The 18453-nt window shown below is 43.2% G+C and overlaps 1 protein-coding gene across 1 annotated transcript in view; it reads right to left on the bottom strand.

Moving 5' to 3' along the window:
- Window positions 1–1558: 1558 nt before the first annotated feature.
- Window positions 1559–18453, bottom strand: part of cbln1 (cerebellin 1 precursor) — a gene marked incomplete at both ends in the record, with an annotated part of 38357 nt that continues 21462 nt past the window's right edge. The window contains one exon of the mRNA XM_083762995.1: window positions 1559–1756. Coding sequence (XP_083619121.1) covers window positions 1559–1756 — 198 coding nt within the window. The remainder of the gene's footprint in view (window positions 1757–18453) is intronic.

Here is an 18453-nt window from a genome sequence, read left to right as displayed (position 1 = left end):
TTCTGCCTGCCGGCGGATTACGGTCTGGAGAGGCTCAATTGTACGCCCATTTCCTACACCAGAGAAATGGGGCGGCCAATCGGGACACGGTATGCAATATGGGCAGGCTTTGGTACAGTGACATTCAATGCTTGAGACCTTTGACTGACAGTAGCTCTGACCAATTGCGTCAAAGAGAAAATGTTTCAACCCGCCCCCCTGGAAATGAAATCCAAGCTGAGCCTCCCCAGACTAATATCCCGCGGTCCGTGCGATATTAGTCTGGTTTATTAACCAGGCTAGGGAACCTCTCCTCTAAACAAACACTAAAAAGTCCCTAGACTTGCCTGCCAGATTAAATCATTCCAAAAGCGAGACATTGGAGGGGCGAGCGCCCCTCAAACATACAGGGTAATGCTAATAAGGTATTGCATGAGAGAAAATAAATAGCAGTAGAAGTATCCAACACGTCCCAAACAGGTTTCATTCGTCTATCCAGTCATTACCACACTACCAGCATTTAATCAGAGAAATAGGTAAAGGAATGTTCTGATATGGGTTTAAATGTTGTAAAAGGTGAATAAATAAATAGAGTAGTGAGTAGGACAAAAGAAAGAAAAGGACATTTGGAGCGAGATAAATAATTAAATAGCTGATTGAGCCAGTAACTGGGGGAGGAGGGAGAGCGGTTGGTTGAATGAACTGGAATGAACCCACACTATACGAGTAGGTACCTGCAAAGAAGCAGGAATATTACCTTTTGGCCAGATGGATGGATGGATGGATGGATGGATGGATGGATGGGTGGGTGGGTGGATGGATGGATGGATGGATGGATGGATGGATGGATGGATGGATGGATGGGTGGGTGGGTGGGTGGACGGACGGACGGACGGACGTGAAAGAGGGGAGGGTGAAAACACTTGGCATTTAGAAACAATTGCTCGCGTATCTATTCTTTTTCGTCTGAGAATAAAAAAAGTTTGGCTGCCAAAAAACCTTCAGTCAAAACTGCAGAGAGGGTATAGAAGAGCGAGGCATGGATGGATGAATGGATGGATGGATGGCTGGACGGACGGACGGACGGACGGACGGACGGACGGACGGACAGACGACTAGAAGGAGAGAGGGAGGTGTCAAAACCGTCCGCACAACTGAACGCATACTACAGTATACCTATTCTAACTGAACGTATACTACAGTATACCTATTCCTTTTTTTTACCAGCGCCCCGCGTGATTATATTTTTCTATTACCGCTTGGATACTTTCCTTTGTCACATCCCATCTCTCATTCCATCAATCCAGGTCCGTTCCTCCCTCCCTCCTCCTCCTCCTCCTCCTCCTCTCTCTCTCCTCCGTATAGCATCCAAGCAGAAGTCCATCGTCACCCCCACACCTCCCCCCCACAATCCACCAACTTCTCTCTTCATCATCCCCCCCCCCCTTCCCCATCACGTCTCCATCAGTCTTCTCCAGTTCCTGAATCCTTTAAGCGTCCCTTCAATCGTCACCTCCTCCTCCTCCTCCTCTTCCTCCTCCGGGCCACTTGTTCCCCCATGTCTCCTCGTCGTCGTCCGCTACATGGGGAACACCAGAAACCCGGAGAAGGTGGAGTACTTCCAGCCTCCCATCAGGTTGCCCCGCTCCAGTTTGAGGTAGGCCCGGTCTCCCTTCTCCATCTGGATCAGCACGCCGTTGCTGGCCGCCTCGCGCGTCACGTCCTGGTCGCCGGCGAACGCCGAGATCACCGGCCAGCCGTTGTGCATCAGGCTCACCTGGAGACGACACACACATGCAGTATAGCGGTGATTTTAACCTTTATGCATATAGATGCGTGCCAATGTCATGTCACAAACACAGGTGTTATAGAGAAAGGATACAAATGCATGTACACACACACATGCACGCACACACGCACACTCATTGTCACACACCTGTTCCCACGCCATCCCCAGCCCAGCAGGGCCACGCCCACAATACACACCTGCGAACACTTCCACAATCAACCTGCTCACTATAAGACTGGACTCAAACCACACTGTCGGAACATAATCCATTGTCTGGTGTTCCATGTTGGTGTTTTCCTGTACCTGGATTGTCCTTGTTCTCGTAAGGTTTTTGACTTCCTATATGTTTTGTGCCTTTGGCTAGTTTGACCTTGTTGGATTTCCTAGTTTCCCCGTTTTTGAACAGTTTGGCTCTCCTGAGTTACTGCTGCATTTTGGCATTTTTACTTTGCCGTAAACTAAGCTGCCTTCTGCTTAAATAAACTGTTTTTGAAACTACTCTGCCTCTGCATTTGGGTTCAGTCATTCTGCCACCGTGACAATTCCACAATCTACAAATGCCAGATAGAGTCTGGAACTGTACACCTCCCATCATCTATTTCGTATGTATTGGTGCGTTTTAAAGCATCCTTTAAAGCATTGTAAACTGTGGATCGATGTGAAAAGGTTATAATGTAAACAGTCGGATAACAGCAATTCAAACATTCAGGACATCTTAATCCTTAACTCACCGGGATTCATTTATAACGTGCCAGGATATCGCCCCGTGCAACCCTTATTTTGAAGATCCAAAACACCGCGACCGGATGTTGTGTCAGCTTAATGGTGTGTGTGTGTTGTCGGATCGATTGTTATTGTTTCACAAGCCGAGAAGAAGCATAGGCCGGCGCCATTACTGCAACCGCTAGGTTCTGTGCAAGGGGCGTTGTTTTGACCAGAAATGCCGCCTCGGAGGGGGATTTCGAGACTAAAGGAGGCACAATGAAGATGGCTCAGCCCAGGGTCTAAGCTAACAACAGATAGCCATCCGAAGCTAATGTGCGTAGCCTTTCCACTAGATTGGATCAAACACTTTTATACAACCGAATAAACGTATAGGCTACGTATTTTGGTAGTGTCGCTTCCCGACAAATAACGCAGGCTATACGTTTTTTTGGCGGGGGAAATGGTTAACAATGCTTCGTTGTGATGTTTAGCCAACAAAATATAACTGTACTGTATGAACAGACAATGCAATTATTATATTTTTAGAGAGACACCACGAACGCACGCGTGAGCGCACGCACGCACACACACACACACACAGTCACACACACACACACACACACACACACACACAGTCACACACACACACACACACACACACACACACACACACACACACACCAAACATTTGGAGGTAGAAAAGGCAATATGAAGGGGTTGGAAAGTGAACAGTCGACTCTATCCTCCATTGTCTCCCGTCCAATTCATCAGGCCCAAAACCTGGTGTCCCATCATCACACCTGGCACTGGTTCTCTGTCTCCAGAGCGAGTCCTCCAGCTAAGGAGGCTCACTAACTAACACACAGTCTGGGCCCTATCTGGTTCCCTTATCCCCACTAAGGAGGCTCACTAACTAACACACAGTCTGGGCCATATCTTGTTCCCTTATCCCCACTAAGGAGGCTCACTAACACACAGCCTGGGCCATATCTTGTTCCCTTATCCCCACTAAGGAGGCTCACTAACTAACACACAGTCTGGGCCCTATCTGGTTCCCTTATCCCCACTAAGGAGGCTCACTAACTAACACACAGTCTGGGCCATATCTTGTTCCCTTATCCCCACTAAGGAGGCTCACTAACACACAGTCTGGGCCATATCTTGTTCCCTTATCCCCACTAAGGAGGCTCACTAACTAACACACAGTCTGGGCCCTATCTTGTTCCCTTATCCCCACTAAGGAGGCTCACTAAATAACACAGTCTGGGCCCTATCTTGTTCCCTTATCCCCACTAAGGAGGCTCACTTATAGGGGATTCACACTGAGACGGACTGAATCCGTTTCATTGGAACCGTTTCCGAATATGGTTGCCTGGTCCCCGATGGCCATGATTCACATTACCCGAGATTCAACAGCGCACCCGGGTACACTTGCATAACACACTTTAACCCATTCTGACCTGAGATCAGATTCTAAAAATGTCTATTACATCCTGACAGTTTCATTATTAACCCATTCTGACCTGAGATCAGATTCTAAAAGTGTCTTCGATTTTTCAAAAATAGCAGACCTACAAGCTCGTATCGCGCCACTCGGTGGCGCGATATGAGCTTGTAGATCTGCTATTTTTCAATAGCTAAAGCATAACATGATGCCAACACCAAAATGGGTGCCCAGTCAGAATGGGTTAATCCTCCTGATGGCGGTGTGCTGGCGGCTGATGGCTGGCGCGCACGGACACTGACCATCAACTGTGCGACATTGTCTCAAATAAATCCAGACACACTGAATTGCATTGCCTCTTTGCCGTTATACTACTATACTGTCAGCCTAGCTGCTATTCACTGTGTCAGTCAGTTCTGTGCTCCAGTGTCGTGTTTGATATTAGTTTGCTATGGATTCTACTTTAGCATTATTATTATTTTGTTTTACTTTGGAAACTATGCCAAGCAAAGCCCAAGAGCCACGTGTAATAAGATCAGCGCGTACTGCGGTGCTGCGCGTATACGCAGATTCAACAGGAGACGGGCGGCGTTGAGAAATGAGCTGTTGTTACGCGTTGTGCAGCGGCTGTGTGTTTTTTTTTTGTTGACGCTTGGCTTGTCGACTAGAGATTATGTCACGTTCTTAAAAAAAAAACAGTCCACTTCCTTCCTTAGGTACGCATGCATTCACATTGGAACGATCCGTATCTGAATAGAGACCCGCCCCCCATGCGGTCCCGGGACGGTTGGGCAATCCGCTCCCGGGAACGGTACGCATCATTCACACTACCACAACATCTGCCAAGTGGTCCCGAGTGCGCACCCGGGACCATAGTGTGAATCCCCTATAACACACAGTCTGGGCCCTATCTTGTTCTCTTATCCCCACTAAGGAGGCTCACTAAATAACACAGTCTGGGCCCTATCTTGTTCTCTTATCCCCACTAAGGAGGCTCACTAAATAACACAGTCTGGGCCCTATCTTTTCCCTTATCCCCACTAAGGAGGCTCACTAACACACAGTCTGGGCCCTATCTTGTTCCCTTATCCCCACTAAGGAGGCTCACTAAATAACACAGCCTGGGCCCTATCTTTTCCCTTATCCCCACTAAGGAGGCTCACTAAATAACACAGTCTGGGCCCTATCTTTTCCCTTATCCCCACTAAGGAGGCTCACTAAATAACACAGTCTGGGCCCTATCTGGTTCCCTTATCCCCACTAAGGAGGCTCACTAAATAACACAGTCTGGGCCCTATCTGGTTCCCTTATCCCCACGAAGGAGGCTCACTAAATAACACAGTCTGGGCCCTATCTTTTCCCTTATCCCCACTAAGGAGGCTCACTAAATAACACAGTCTGGGCCCTATCTGGTTCCCTTATCCCCACTAAGGAGGCTCACTAAATAACACAGTCTGGGCCCTATCTGGTTCCCTTATCCCCACTAAGGAGGCTCACTAAATAACACAGTCTGGGCCCTATCTTTTCCCTTATCCCCACACGTATACTTGCCATCTTTTACTATTTAGAAAAACATTTTAAAATAGTTCAACTAGGTGATCTACATCGACACGTTGTGAGCTTGTAGATTGGCTATTTGAACTATTTTAAAAGGTTTTTTTTTTAATAGTAATAGTAAAAAATAGCAAATACGTTTAGGGATAAGGGATAAGGGTGGCAAGATACAGTCCCTATATATATATATATATATATATATATATATATATATATATATATTACCCATCAACGTCCCCATTGTCCCCGTCAGTGGTGTAAAGAAATGAAGTACATTTACTACTGTACTTTACTTCTACTCCACTACATCTTGGATCCAAATATTGTACTCCACAATGCACTGATTTGAAAATTAGTTTTGATTATTATTACAAAACAAAACATACACTAACCACATCAGCCCTATATTAATTTTGGGTATTTGAAAATAGATCTACAGGTTTGTAAAATTGTAATGCCAATATGTTTGTACTTTTACTTTTTTAGTAGAGAGTATGTCTATATTGCAGTATTGATACTTTATTTAACCCATTCTGACCGGGCATCCATTTTGGTGTCAGCATCATGTTATGCTTTAGCTATTGAAAAATAGCAGATCTACAAGCTCATATCGCGCCACCGAGTGGCGCGATACGAGCTTGTAGGTCTGCTATTTTTGAAAAATCGAAGAGCGACTGACATTTCTAGAATCTGATCTCAGGTCAGAATGGGTTCATCAGACCAGTGTGTGTCCGGTGGAAACCTCGTATGAATCTGATCTCAGGTCAGAATGGGTTAAGTACCACTGGTCCCTGTCGGTTTTGGTTTTTTTTTTTTTTTAACTTAAATTTTTATTAATTTTACAGGACAGACAAAAAACGCACAGTATACAACAACACCACAAACATACAAAGAAAGAAACAAAACAAAAAAGGACAGAAAAAAGAAAAAGACATCGACATTGCATTGCATTTCAAAATGGTTACATAAGTGTATCTAGGCATTTACTATTGACTCTCATTCCCCCATACTCTTAAATACTGTCCATTTATACCATTTGTCCTCCATTTTTTCTTCCTGTAGTCTCAGACGATGTGTCAGTTTCTCCATGAAATGAATCTCCTGAATCAAGTCCTCCCATTGCCCCTGTGTTGGAGGCTCCATCTGTCCCCATTTTCTTGTGATAGCTTTCTTTCCTGCCGCCAACAAAATGTTTATCAAGTATCTATCCTCTCCTCGAATCTTACCCCCCGTCAAGTTTCCTAAATACAGAACATCACACTTCATAGGCACCTCATATCCCAATATTTTTTGTATCTGATCATGTATCATCTTCCAAAAATCATCCATTTTGGGACATTTCCAAAACACGTGTGAGTGATCCACATTTACATCCCCACAACCTCTCCAGCATTGTATCTGTTGCTTCAACTGTTTACTCTTGATTTTTGGTGTTATAAAAAATCTGCATAGATTTTTCCAAGAGAATTCCCTCCATATCCGTGAATTGGTAGTTGATTGGTGCATACTCCACATATGTGTCCAATCTTTTTCTGTAATTTCTATGTTTAGTTCTGCTTCCCATTTCTTTTTAATGTATTCCGTTGAATGACTGCCACTCATCAGAGTTGTATATAATGCTGATATAATTCGAATCTTATTCCCCTTGTATATATTTTTAATGATTTGGACAATACCATTCACTTCTATGGAGGGCCTCCCTTTGACTTCCTTATTGTAATAATCCCTTAGTTGCAAATATCTGAAGAAATCATGTTTATCCAACATGTATTTAACACTCAAATCCGTGAAACTCTCCAATGTACCATTTTTCTCCAAAACACACCATGCTGTCATTCCTCTATTACTCCATATTTTAAATTCCTTATCATACCCTGCAGGTTTAAATAAACTATCAAATGCCATCCATTTTAAAATCTTTATATCCTCTTCTAACTTATAATTTTTTACTATTTTAAACCAGATCTCCAGTGTAAATAGGGTGATTGGATCTATACTGTGTTTTATTTTCTTAAACTTCTCCTTGTCTCCTATAATATTCTGAATAGGATGTTTGTTGAATTCTTTTTCCATATCTTTCCATTTTGCTATATAATCTGGTTTACACCAACATCCTACATACCGTAACTGGGCCGCATGGTAGTACATTTTTAGGTTGGGAAGACTCATACCCCCTCTTTCCTTTGGGAGTTGAAGGGTTTGAAATCTGACCCTTGGCCTCTGTCCGGCCCACACAAACCTAGAGATCATTCTGTCCCATGTAATAAATTGCCCTTGTGGGACCTCTACAGGCAAGGACTGGAATAGAAAGAGCAATCTGGATAATACATTTATTTTAACTGCCTCCAACCTTGAGTTCAGGTCTAGTGGCAAAGTAGCCCATCTATCAATGTCTTTTTTTATCTCCTGATTTAATTTTTCGTAATTGGCTTTATATAGTGTGGACAGATTTTTTGTTATGTTTATACCCAAATATTTAATACTTTTTTGTTCCCAATTAAAGTTGAAGGCTCCCCTTATAGCTGGATTTGGAGCATAGTTTAAAGCCAAAATCTGTGTTTTGGCTATGTTGATCTTGTACCCTGATAAACGACCAAATTCTTCTAATACCTTGCTTAAAATGGGGAGTGAGTCATTTGGTTTCTGGAGGAAGGCAATTACATCATCGGCAAAAAGTCCTATCTTGTGTTCGTTACCGTTTACCGTCACCCCTTGTATACCTTCATTATCTCTCACGGCTTGTGCTAGGGGTTCAATAAAAAACGCGAACAACGTAGGCGAAAGACAGCATCCTTGCCTAGTCGATCGTTGTAGGTTGAATTTCCCAGACAAGCTCCCATTCACTTTAATTCTAGCCGTAGGTTGTTGGTATAATGTTTTTACACACTGTAATGCTTTCTTATTGAACCCAAATCTTGTCAATACAGCGTAAAGGAACCTCCAATTGACCCTATCATAGGCAGCCTCTGCATCAACACTCACTAATAGAGTGCTTGTTTTAGTCCTCTGTGCTTGATCTACAACATGTATAGTTCTCCTTACATTGTCATGAGTTTGACGACTGACTATGAAGCCTGTCTGGTCCTCGTCCAAAAGCTCGTTGGCTATGTTCGCTAACCTTCTAGATATAATCTTGGTGTAAATTTTATAGTCCACATTCAAAATGGATATGGGTCTATAGCTCCCACATTGCTCTTTATCCCTTCCCGGCTTTGGTATCACTGAGATTATTGCTTCGGACCAAGATGGTGGTATTTTATGTTTGTTTAGGGTCCAATTAAAGGATGCTATCAGCATAGGTATCAACTCTTCTCTGAACATTTTGTACCACTCCACAGGGAACCCATCACTTCCTGGTGATTTATTATTTTTAAAGGAACTAATTGCCTCCATAATGTCGTCTGCCGTAATATTAGCCGTTATTTTACGGTTCTGCATTGCCCCTATATTTGGCAGGTCCAGCTGATCTAAATATGTTTTCATTTCTTCTTCCTCTGCCTGTTCGGGCTGTGTATAGAGCTCCTCATAATATTGTTTAAAAACTCTCTCTATTTCCTCTGGTTCAGTTGCTAATTTCTTGGTTTTAGGATCTCTGATTTTGCTAATATTGCTCAATGTCTGTTGCTTACGCATACGTTTAGCCAATAATTTAGTGGCCCTTGCCCCGGCCTCATAATAGTTTTGTTTTACATATTTACTTTTCCTTTCAATTTCGTCTAATTGGGCCTCCTTTATTTTAATTTTCAAGTCTTTAATATTTTTATATATTTCCTCATTTTTTGTCATCTGGTATTCCTGTTCCAATGCCCTTAAATCTTCATTATTTTTCTTATAAGTTATTAGTTTAGCCTTCTTCATTAATGCAGTCTCCACTATCAATTTACCTCTCATGACAGCTTTCATAGCGTCCCATACTATAGTCGGATCCACTTCCCCATTGTTATTTTCCTCAAGGTATGTACTTAAATCTGTCCTGACTTTCTCTTTTCTCACTTCACTGTTCAACATACCCATATTAAGTCTCCATGCTGTCTGCCTCTTCCTATTATTTAAACCAATTTTCAAAAACAGTGGGTTGTGGTCCGATAGATCTGCCCCTCCTATCTCACATTCCTTAACTCTGTAACTATCCCCCTTATTCACAAAAAATTGGTCGATCCTAGAGTGGACTTTATGTGCAGCGGAGTAATGGGTGAAGTCCATATCTGTCGGGTGGAGTCTCCTCCATATATCTACCAGCCCCATCTCACTCAATGATGCGTTTACAAACTTAGCTAAATGTGTCTTGCTTCTTTTCTTACTTGTTGTATCTTTTTTATCAGATAAAACCACATTTGTGTCCCCTCCTGCAATCAAAATACCCTTTGTTTCCACAGCTATAACGTCAAACATGTCTTTAAAAAACTTCTTGTCACTTTCTGGCGGTGCATATATGTTTACTAAAGTTACCGGTTCATTATCTATTCTCCCCTTCACAATAATGTACCTCCCTTCTTTATCTTTAATCTCCTTTTCAAAATCAAAGTTGACTGTATTAGCTATTAGTATTATAACTCCTCTTCTCTTCCCGTTTTTGTATGAACTATAATATGAGTTCCTATAACCAAACCTTTTTAGTTTATCATGTTCTGTTTTGTTTAGATGAGTTTCTTGTAGAAAAAAGACTTGCATTTTTTCTTTTCTCAATTTTGTCATGACCCTTTTTCTCTTAACTGGTGAATTCAACCCATTTACATTCAGCGACATTATCCCCAACTTATTAGACATTGTTATTCCTTATGGTTCCCTTCATATTTGATTCCTGCCTAGTTACATTACAGTATTTGCATCCGCTTGTCGATAAAACAAAAACATAAAACACTAAACACACACATAGCTTCCAAACACGATGTAAAACATCCGTGACCCTTAAACCCTCATAAAGGGGTGAGGGGACAGTCCCCGTCTTGCACGGGGGCCCCTCTCTAGACAAACTAGTACTACTCTCAACCTGTGAGTTTCCCCAGTGCCTAGCCATTCCCTACCTAATTAAGCAAACCCCTCCAGTTGGTACATTTAAATATCAATGAAGCCCAAGATAACATATTCCCTACAAAGCGTTGGTTATGTACAAATAAAACAATATATATGGGATTTCAATCTTACTTAGAAATGAACCAAATTGTTATATATATGGTATCCTCTGTATATCCATTTATCTTTCTTTTCCTTCCTTTCTTTCTTTCTTAAAAAATAAAACCAAACAGAAAAAGTCCTTCTTCGCCTATTTACCCCCCTCGTTCATTCAACCCAACTCTATGTTACCTCTTTTCCCAGCCTATTTCCTCATAAACATTCGTAGGTTGTCCTTAGCTCTCCACGCCGCTCCTCGCCTCTTTTCCATCTTCCTCCACTCCGGTTCCCACCGTTGTCCCCCTTCAGCTCGTCGCCGCTCTCTCTCCACCCCCGCGACTCCCGAGCCCTCCGCATCCACCTCCGCCGATGCGCCGGGTCCCGCTGCCGAGTCGCGGTTGTATTCTCCTTCCATATAGCCTCTCTCCTCCATGGCCTGGGCAACGTCCTCCGCACTTCTGTATGTCTTCTCACCGTCAGGCCACTGTATCCTCATCTTCGTGAACGGCGTCTGGAACCGGATTCCTTTTGCTTTCAACCTTCTTTTGAACGGAATATAGTCCTTTCTCTTCTTCACAACTTCGGGTGGGTAATCGTGATCGAAACCGAGCTGTTTGTCTCCTACTTGTATTTTCGCCTCCCAGGCTTTTCTCAGCACCAATTCCTTCGTCTCGAATTGAAGAAAGTTTGCCACAATGGATCGTGGTGTTGCAGACGGGCGAGTAGGTTTCTGAGCCAGTGCACGGTGCGCCCTCTGCAGCTGGAGCTGAGTCCCTGCTGGTAAATCAAGCTCTGTGTGAAACAGCTGTTCCAAATATTGAATTACAGTGGTCCCTTGTTCGCTGTTTTCTGGACAGTTGAATACACGGATATTATTCCGTCTTGCTCTGGCGTCAGCATTCAGTTGCCTTTCTTGTAGTTGTTCAATCTGGTCCACCAGTGTCATCATGGCCTCGGTCGCTCCCGTCCTCCAGTCCTCCACCTCTGATATCCGTGTCTGCGCCTCGGCCATGTTCGTCTTCTGCTCCGTCACCTCCTCGTCTTGTCGTTGTAGCTCCCGATCCACTATTACACGATAGTTTGTGAATTCTTCCTTCATTTCCCTCTTCATTTCTTCTTTAAACTTAGCCAGCTCCTGTTGTATGCCTTCTTTAAAAGTCTTTAGCTCTTTGGTGATTTCAGCGAGCCCGGCTCGTATGACTTCGGCGCAGTCCTCCGCCATGCTGTCGGTGTTTTCTTTCACTCCACTCCCGTCGTCGTTTTCTTTAGTTTGTTTATCTGCTCTATAACTTCGAGTTATCCTACGGCTTCCTTGTTGTTCACCACTCATTTCGTGTCATAACTTTTCCATTTTGAATCTGTTTTTCCGTGGTTATTTTAACTTATCATGCCCAACTTTGGGGAGCTCACTAATCAAGCAGCTCCTTCCTCCGCCATCCTACCGGAAGTCCCTCCGGTTTTGGTTTTTGATGGGGAAGACATCACTCACTGACACAAGGCTTCATTCCTGTTACTGTATAGTATAAAATAAATCACAACCCAATTAGCCATTCACTAAGTCCCTCCCCAACCCGTCCTTGTCCAATAGGCACGTTAGCAGCGAGGAGACAGGGCAAGCTGTCCTTCTCTCCCATAGAGATGCACGTTAAATGACGGGATTTCTCTTAATAATCAATTGTTTCAGTAGCAAGAGTATCAAAATATCTTCTAAATCCAGTCAACCAGGCCTGCAGTATAGGCTATGCAGTGGAGTAATTTGCATGACATTATTTAAATAAACTAGAAATACGAGGAAATCAACTTTTAACGACCATGGATTGGCCACTGGGGCCTATACATCAACAACATCAACCGCCATAATAGGATTGCCATTATGCCATAACTCGGAATTGATGCCCGAGTTGCCAAAAGAAGATCTGTTGTATAAACCGATCAGTTGTTTTGGTATGACATTTTCTATTTAACCCATTCTGACCGGGCACCCATTTTGGTGTCAGCATCATGTTATGCTTTAGCTATTTAAAAATAGCAGATCTACAAGCTCGTATCGCGCCACCGAGTGGCGCGATACGAGCTTGTAGGTCTGCTATTTTTTTTAAATTGAAGACACTTTTAGAATCTGATCTCAGGTCAGAATGGGTTAATAATGAAACTGTCAGGATGTAATAGACATTTTTTTAATCTGATCTCAGGTCAGAATGGGTTAACAAAGTATCCTATATCATAACCTGACCTGAAATCATGGCTCCATCTACACACTCACTGGTCATAGTTAGCTTCCGACCCTGGATAGCCCATCTCCCATGCTCAGGACTATTCTCTCAGGGTACCTCTTGTCCTATGTATATATATAGCTCCCAGCCTTATATATACAGTAAGGATTATTTATTATTTGTTCCATGGTTGTTTTGTCTGTACAGTATGTATGTGTATAGTTTCATGTTACCAAGTGGACCACAATGGAAACAAGCGAAGGCTTTTTTGTGTCTAAGTCCATTTGGCGTTTTTTTTTTAATTATGTCATTTTCTGTAATTTTCTTAAACTGCCAATAAAGTATATGCTATCTATCTATCTATAATTTAGCTACGGTAAATCTTGACTTGTTCTAAATTCACACAAAGCAAACCGCTTAAAAATGGGTTGAGAGTTATGATGATTTGAATTGAGCAGAGACCGAGCTCCTCGTTGGTTAGACACACATGGCAGGGGAATGCACACATCAGGAGGCTCGACTTAACCCTCTTAATGTAACAGCCGTGTTGACAATGAGCAGCAGCCTTTCCACAATGTTCATCTGTGGAACCGAGTCAAACTGAATGCAATGCCTCCATTCAAATAATATGAACATTTTTGAGGGTCCCCTGTTCAGTTATGATTATTGTTATTATTATTATTATGGGGGGGGGGAGGGGGGTGTCACGGCCTGAAAAGGTTGAGAACCACTGTGCTAGCTAACAGGACAATGAGCAAACCCATAATTACAGCCCTCATATCACCCTCACTCACACTCCACAGTGACGCAGTTCAGGAGGGTGTGTGTGTGTGTGTGTGTGTGTGTGTGTGTGTGTGTGTGTGTGTGTGGGAAGATGATTGAGGGCCTGTCAGAGTTAAGAGCTACTTTAGTCCACTACTGCTCTTAACAGCAAGCTGCACCCAAAACAGTCCATTGCTGCATGTCCTCCAAACACAGGTGGTTTTGTTTACAGAAATACTCTGTTTCTAATCTCATTCAAGATGACATCCAGACAGTGTATTACTCGTTTTAAACTTAAAGGCGTAGTGAAATGAAAAACATGTTTTTCATACTTTTAGACCATAAAAAGGGGTACATTTTCATTTTTGTGTATATACTTTTATATCAAGTCCATAAGAATCAAATTTTAATCAGTTCCTTAAAATTAAAACGTACTGCGTGATGACGATCGATAAAAGCCAATAAAAATAAAGCTCACCCGTTTGATTCCCCATATCTGCACGTCCGTCCAACACTGTCCAACACAGCTGCTATACTGATTACAGAAATCCTCTGTTTTTATTCCCATTCAAGATACCATCCAGACAGTGTAGTACTTAATCATCACCCTACAACATGTATCTGAAAACATTATAGGGTAGAAATAAGCCACATAACAGTAAACTGGTGCAGCTGGCCGACTATCTGACTTGTAAACAAACACACGCACTCCATGCGTCCTGCATATAGCATAGCTACCGTCCCTAGCTACCATCCCATCGCCTGAAGGGATGCGACGCTCTGATTGGTTCAGAAACTTCACAGCCAGTGTTTCAGGCTGAAACACTATAACACTATTATAACACTATTAAAAGGATAGAGAGTTAGAGACTGAACTGGCGCGAAGCTCCGCCCCCTCCGCTATTCATGTCAGTGGAAGTTGCTCAGTGGCGTTTTGAAGCCGCCGGAGGGACCGTCTATTTCCGCCTTTTTGGGCGCATTTCCGCATTTGACCTCCAAAATTTGGAGGTCAAATGCGGAAGTGCAAACGAGCGCTCAATGTTAAAGCCCAGCTGCACGGGGTTTCCTCGTCATGAATCCACGGGTCCGCCTGCAGTCCTTCCTCTTACCACTAGGGCCCAGCGCTTCAACATTGGAGTGCCTAGCTGGCCCCTTGGGCTGAAACCGTCTGAATCTTCAAAATAAAATGGTGTACAGGTTAAAAAAAGCCTCACATTGTAAACAAACTCTGCAACTCTGCATACCGGTATATGCATGCATGTGTCCGTGCATGAGACGGACCTACATCCCATAGCCTGGAGAGATGCGACGCTCTGATTGGTTCAGAAACTAAGATCCCGCCGCCTGAGGCTGAAACTTCAAAATAAAATGCCCAAAAAAGCAATTTCACTATACACCTTGAAAGAAATTGAATAAGGAAGTGCACTGGTCACTCACTCACTTAATAAGGGGACATTTGCAAAATGTGTGTCAAATCTGCAAAAAAAAAAGGCTACCACTAGCTTTCTTCACAAAATGTTTTTATAAAGATGTCTACTATCACTCATCTTTTTTCTAATTTTCTTCCCTTGGGAAACTTTGTGACAGCAGCTGGTAAATGGTGCATAGCGCCTTTATCCAAAGGGCTTTATTGTGCATTTGTGCATTACATTCACCCATTCACACACACATTCATATACCGATGGCAGAGGAAACCATGCGAGGCACCAACCTGCACATCGGGAGCAAAGGGGTTCAGAGTCTTGCTCAAGGACACTTCGATACACTATCTCTTACTTGGGGAAACCGGGATCGAACTGGGAACCTTCCGGTTCTCAAGTGGCTGAGCCACTGTCGCACAGTTTTATCGTGGCACCTTATGAATCAGATAAACCAGATAATCCCATTGCATGTAAGCTTTGGCGCGTGCCACTGAGAACTGAAAGCTTCAATTCAGCTTCACTCGCCAATGCAAAGTGAGCAAGAGAGACCGAGGAACAAGAGACAGAGGATAACAGATGGACAAAAGCAGGAGAGAAACAAAAAAGGTAATACTTAAAAAGGTGAATTAACAGTGAAACATACATTTTGCATTTCTGTGAGAGGAAGGGAAGGTTGGAGGAAAATGGAAAAGAGAAATAAAGGCAGACTTTGCTGAGATGGAGAGGAAGTATAGCCTATGAGAAAACAGTAGAGAGAGTCAGAGCTGTCAAAGAGAGGTGGTGCGTGGACGGGGAGAAAGAGAGAGGTGGTCGCTGTTCAGTGTGCATGTGATGACACGGTGACATGGCGCTGGCAGACAAAGGAGGGCCAAGCACACTACAGCTCTTTATACCCCTGGGGACACACACGCACGACTGCATCTTTATATACCCCTGGGGACACACACGCACAACTGCATCTTTATATACCCCTGGGGACACACACGCACGACTGCATTTTATATACCCCTGGGGACACGCACGCATGCACGCACGCACCTAGTCACAAAGACACACCTAGTCACAAAGACACACACCTAGTCACAAAGACACACAATAGTCACAAAGATACACAATAGTCACAAAGATACACACCTAGTCACAAAGACACACCTAGTCACAAAGACACATACCTAGTCACAAAGACACACAATAGTCACAAAGACACACAATAGTCACAAAGATACACACCTAGTCACAAAGACACACACCTAGTCACAAAGACACACACCTAGTCACAAAGACAGACCTATTCACAAATACACACACCTAGGCACAAAGACACACCTATTCACAAAGACACACACCTAGTCACAAATACACACCTAGTCACAAAGACACACACCTAGTCACAAAGACACACACCTAGTCACAAAGACACACACCTAGTCACAAAGACACACACCTAGTCACAAAGACACACACCTAGTCACAAATACACACCTAGTCACAAAGACACACACCTAGTCACAAAGACACACACACGTAGTCACAAAGACACACACCTAGTCACAAAGACACACACACGTAGTCACAAAGACACACACCTAGTCACAAATACACACCTAGTCACAAAGACACACACCTATTCACAAATACACACCTAGTCACAAAGACACACCTAGTCACAAAGACACACACCTAGTCACAAATACACACCTAGTCACAAAGACACACACCTAGTCACAAAGACACATACCTTATCACAAAGACACACACCTAGTCACAAATACACACCTTGTCACAAAGACACACACCTAGTCACAAAGACACACACCTAGTCACAAATACACACCTTGTCACAAAGACACACACCTAGTCACAAAGACACACACCTAGTCACAAATACACACCTAGTCACAAAGACACACACCTAGTCACAAATACACACCTAGTCACAAAGACACACACCTAGTCACAAAGACACACACCTAGTCACAAATACACACCTTGTCACAAAGACACACACCTAGTCACAAAGACACACACCTAGTCACAAATACACACCTAGTCACAAAGACACACACCTAGTCACAAAGACACACACCTAGTCACAAATACACACCTAGTCACAAAGACATACCTTATCACAAAGACACACACCTAGTCACAAAGACACACCTAGTCACAAAGACACATACCTTATCACAAAGACGCACACCTAGTCACAAATACACACACCTAGTCACAAAGACACACACCTAGTCACAAAGACACACCTATTCACAAATACACACCTAGTCACAAAGACACACCTAGTCACAAAGACACACACCTAGTCACAAATACACACCTAGTCACAAAGACACACACCTATTCACAAATACACACCTAGTCACAAATACACACCTAGTCACAAAGACACACCTAGTCACAAAGACACACCTAGTCACAAAGACACACACCTAGTCACAAAGACACACCTATTCACAAATACACACCTAGTCACAAAGACACACCTAGTCACAAAGACACACACCTAGTCACAAATACACACCTAGTCACAAAGACACACCTATTCACAAATACACACCTAGTCACAAATACACACCTAGTCACAAAGACACACCTATTCACAAATACACACCTAGTCACAAAGACACACCTAGTCACAAATACACACCTAGTCACAAAGACACACCTAGTCACAAAGACACACCTATTCACAAATACACACCTAGTCACAAAGACACACCTAGTCACAAATACACACCTAGTCACAAATACACACCTAGTCACAAATACACACACCTAGGCACAAAGACACACCTAGTCACAAATACACACCTAGTCACAAATACACACCTAGTCACAAAGACACACACCTAGGCACAAAGACACACACCTAGTCACAAAGACACACACCTAGGCACAAAGACACACACCTAGTCACAAAGACACACACCTAGTCACAAAGACACACACCTAGTCACAAAGACACACACCTAGTCACAAAGACACACACCTAGTCACAAAGACACACCTATTCACAAATACACACCTTGTCACAAAGACGCACACCTAGTCACAAATACACACACCTAGGCACAAAGACACACCTAGTCACAAAGACACACCTAGTCACAAATACACACCTAGTCACAAATACACACCTAGTCACAAAGACACACACCTAGGCACAAAGACACACACCTAGTCACAAAGACACACACCTAGGCACAAAGACACACACCTAGTCACAAAGACACACACCTAGTCACAAAGACGCACACCTAGTCACAAATACACACCTAGTCACAAAGACACACCTAGTCACAAAGACACATACCTTATCACAAAGACGCACACCTAGTCACAAAGACACACACCTAGTCACAAAGACACACACCTAGTCACAAAGACACACCTATTCACAAATACACACCTAGTCACAAAGACACACCTAGTCACAAAGACACACACCTAGTCACAAAT

This window comes from Protomyctophum parallelum (genome assembly GCF_964188405.1).
Source record: "Protomyctophum parallelum genome assembly, chromosome: 4".
Lineage (NCBI taxonomy): Eukaryota > Metazoa > Chordata > Actinopteri > Myctophiformes > Myctophidae > Protomyctophum > Protomyctophum parallelum.
Note: the sequence above shows the minus strand (reverse complement) of the source record. Positions and strands in the feature narration are given on the sequence as shown.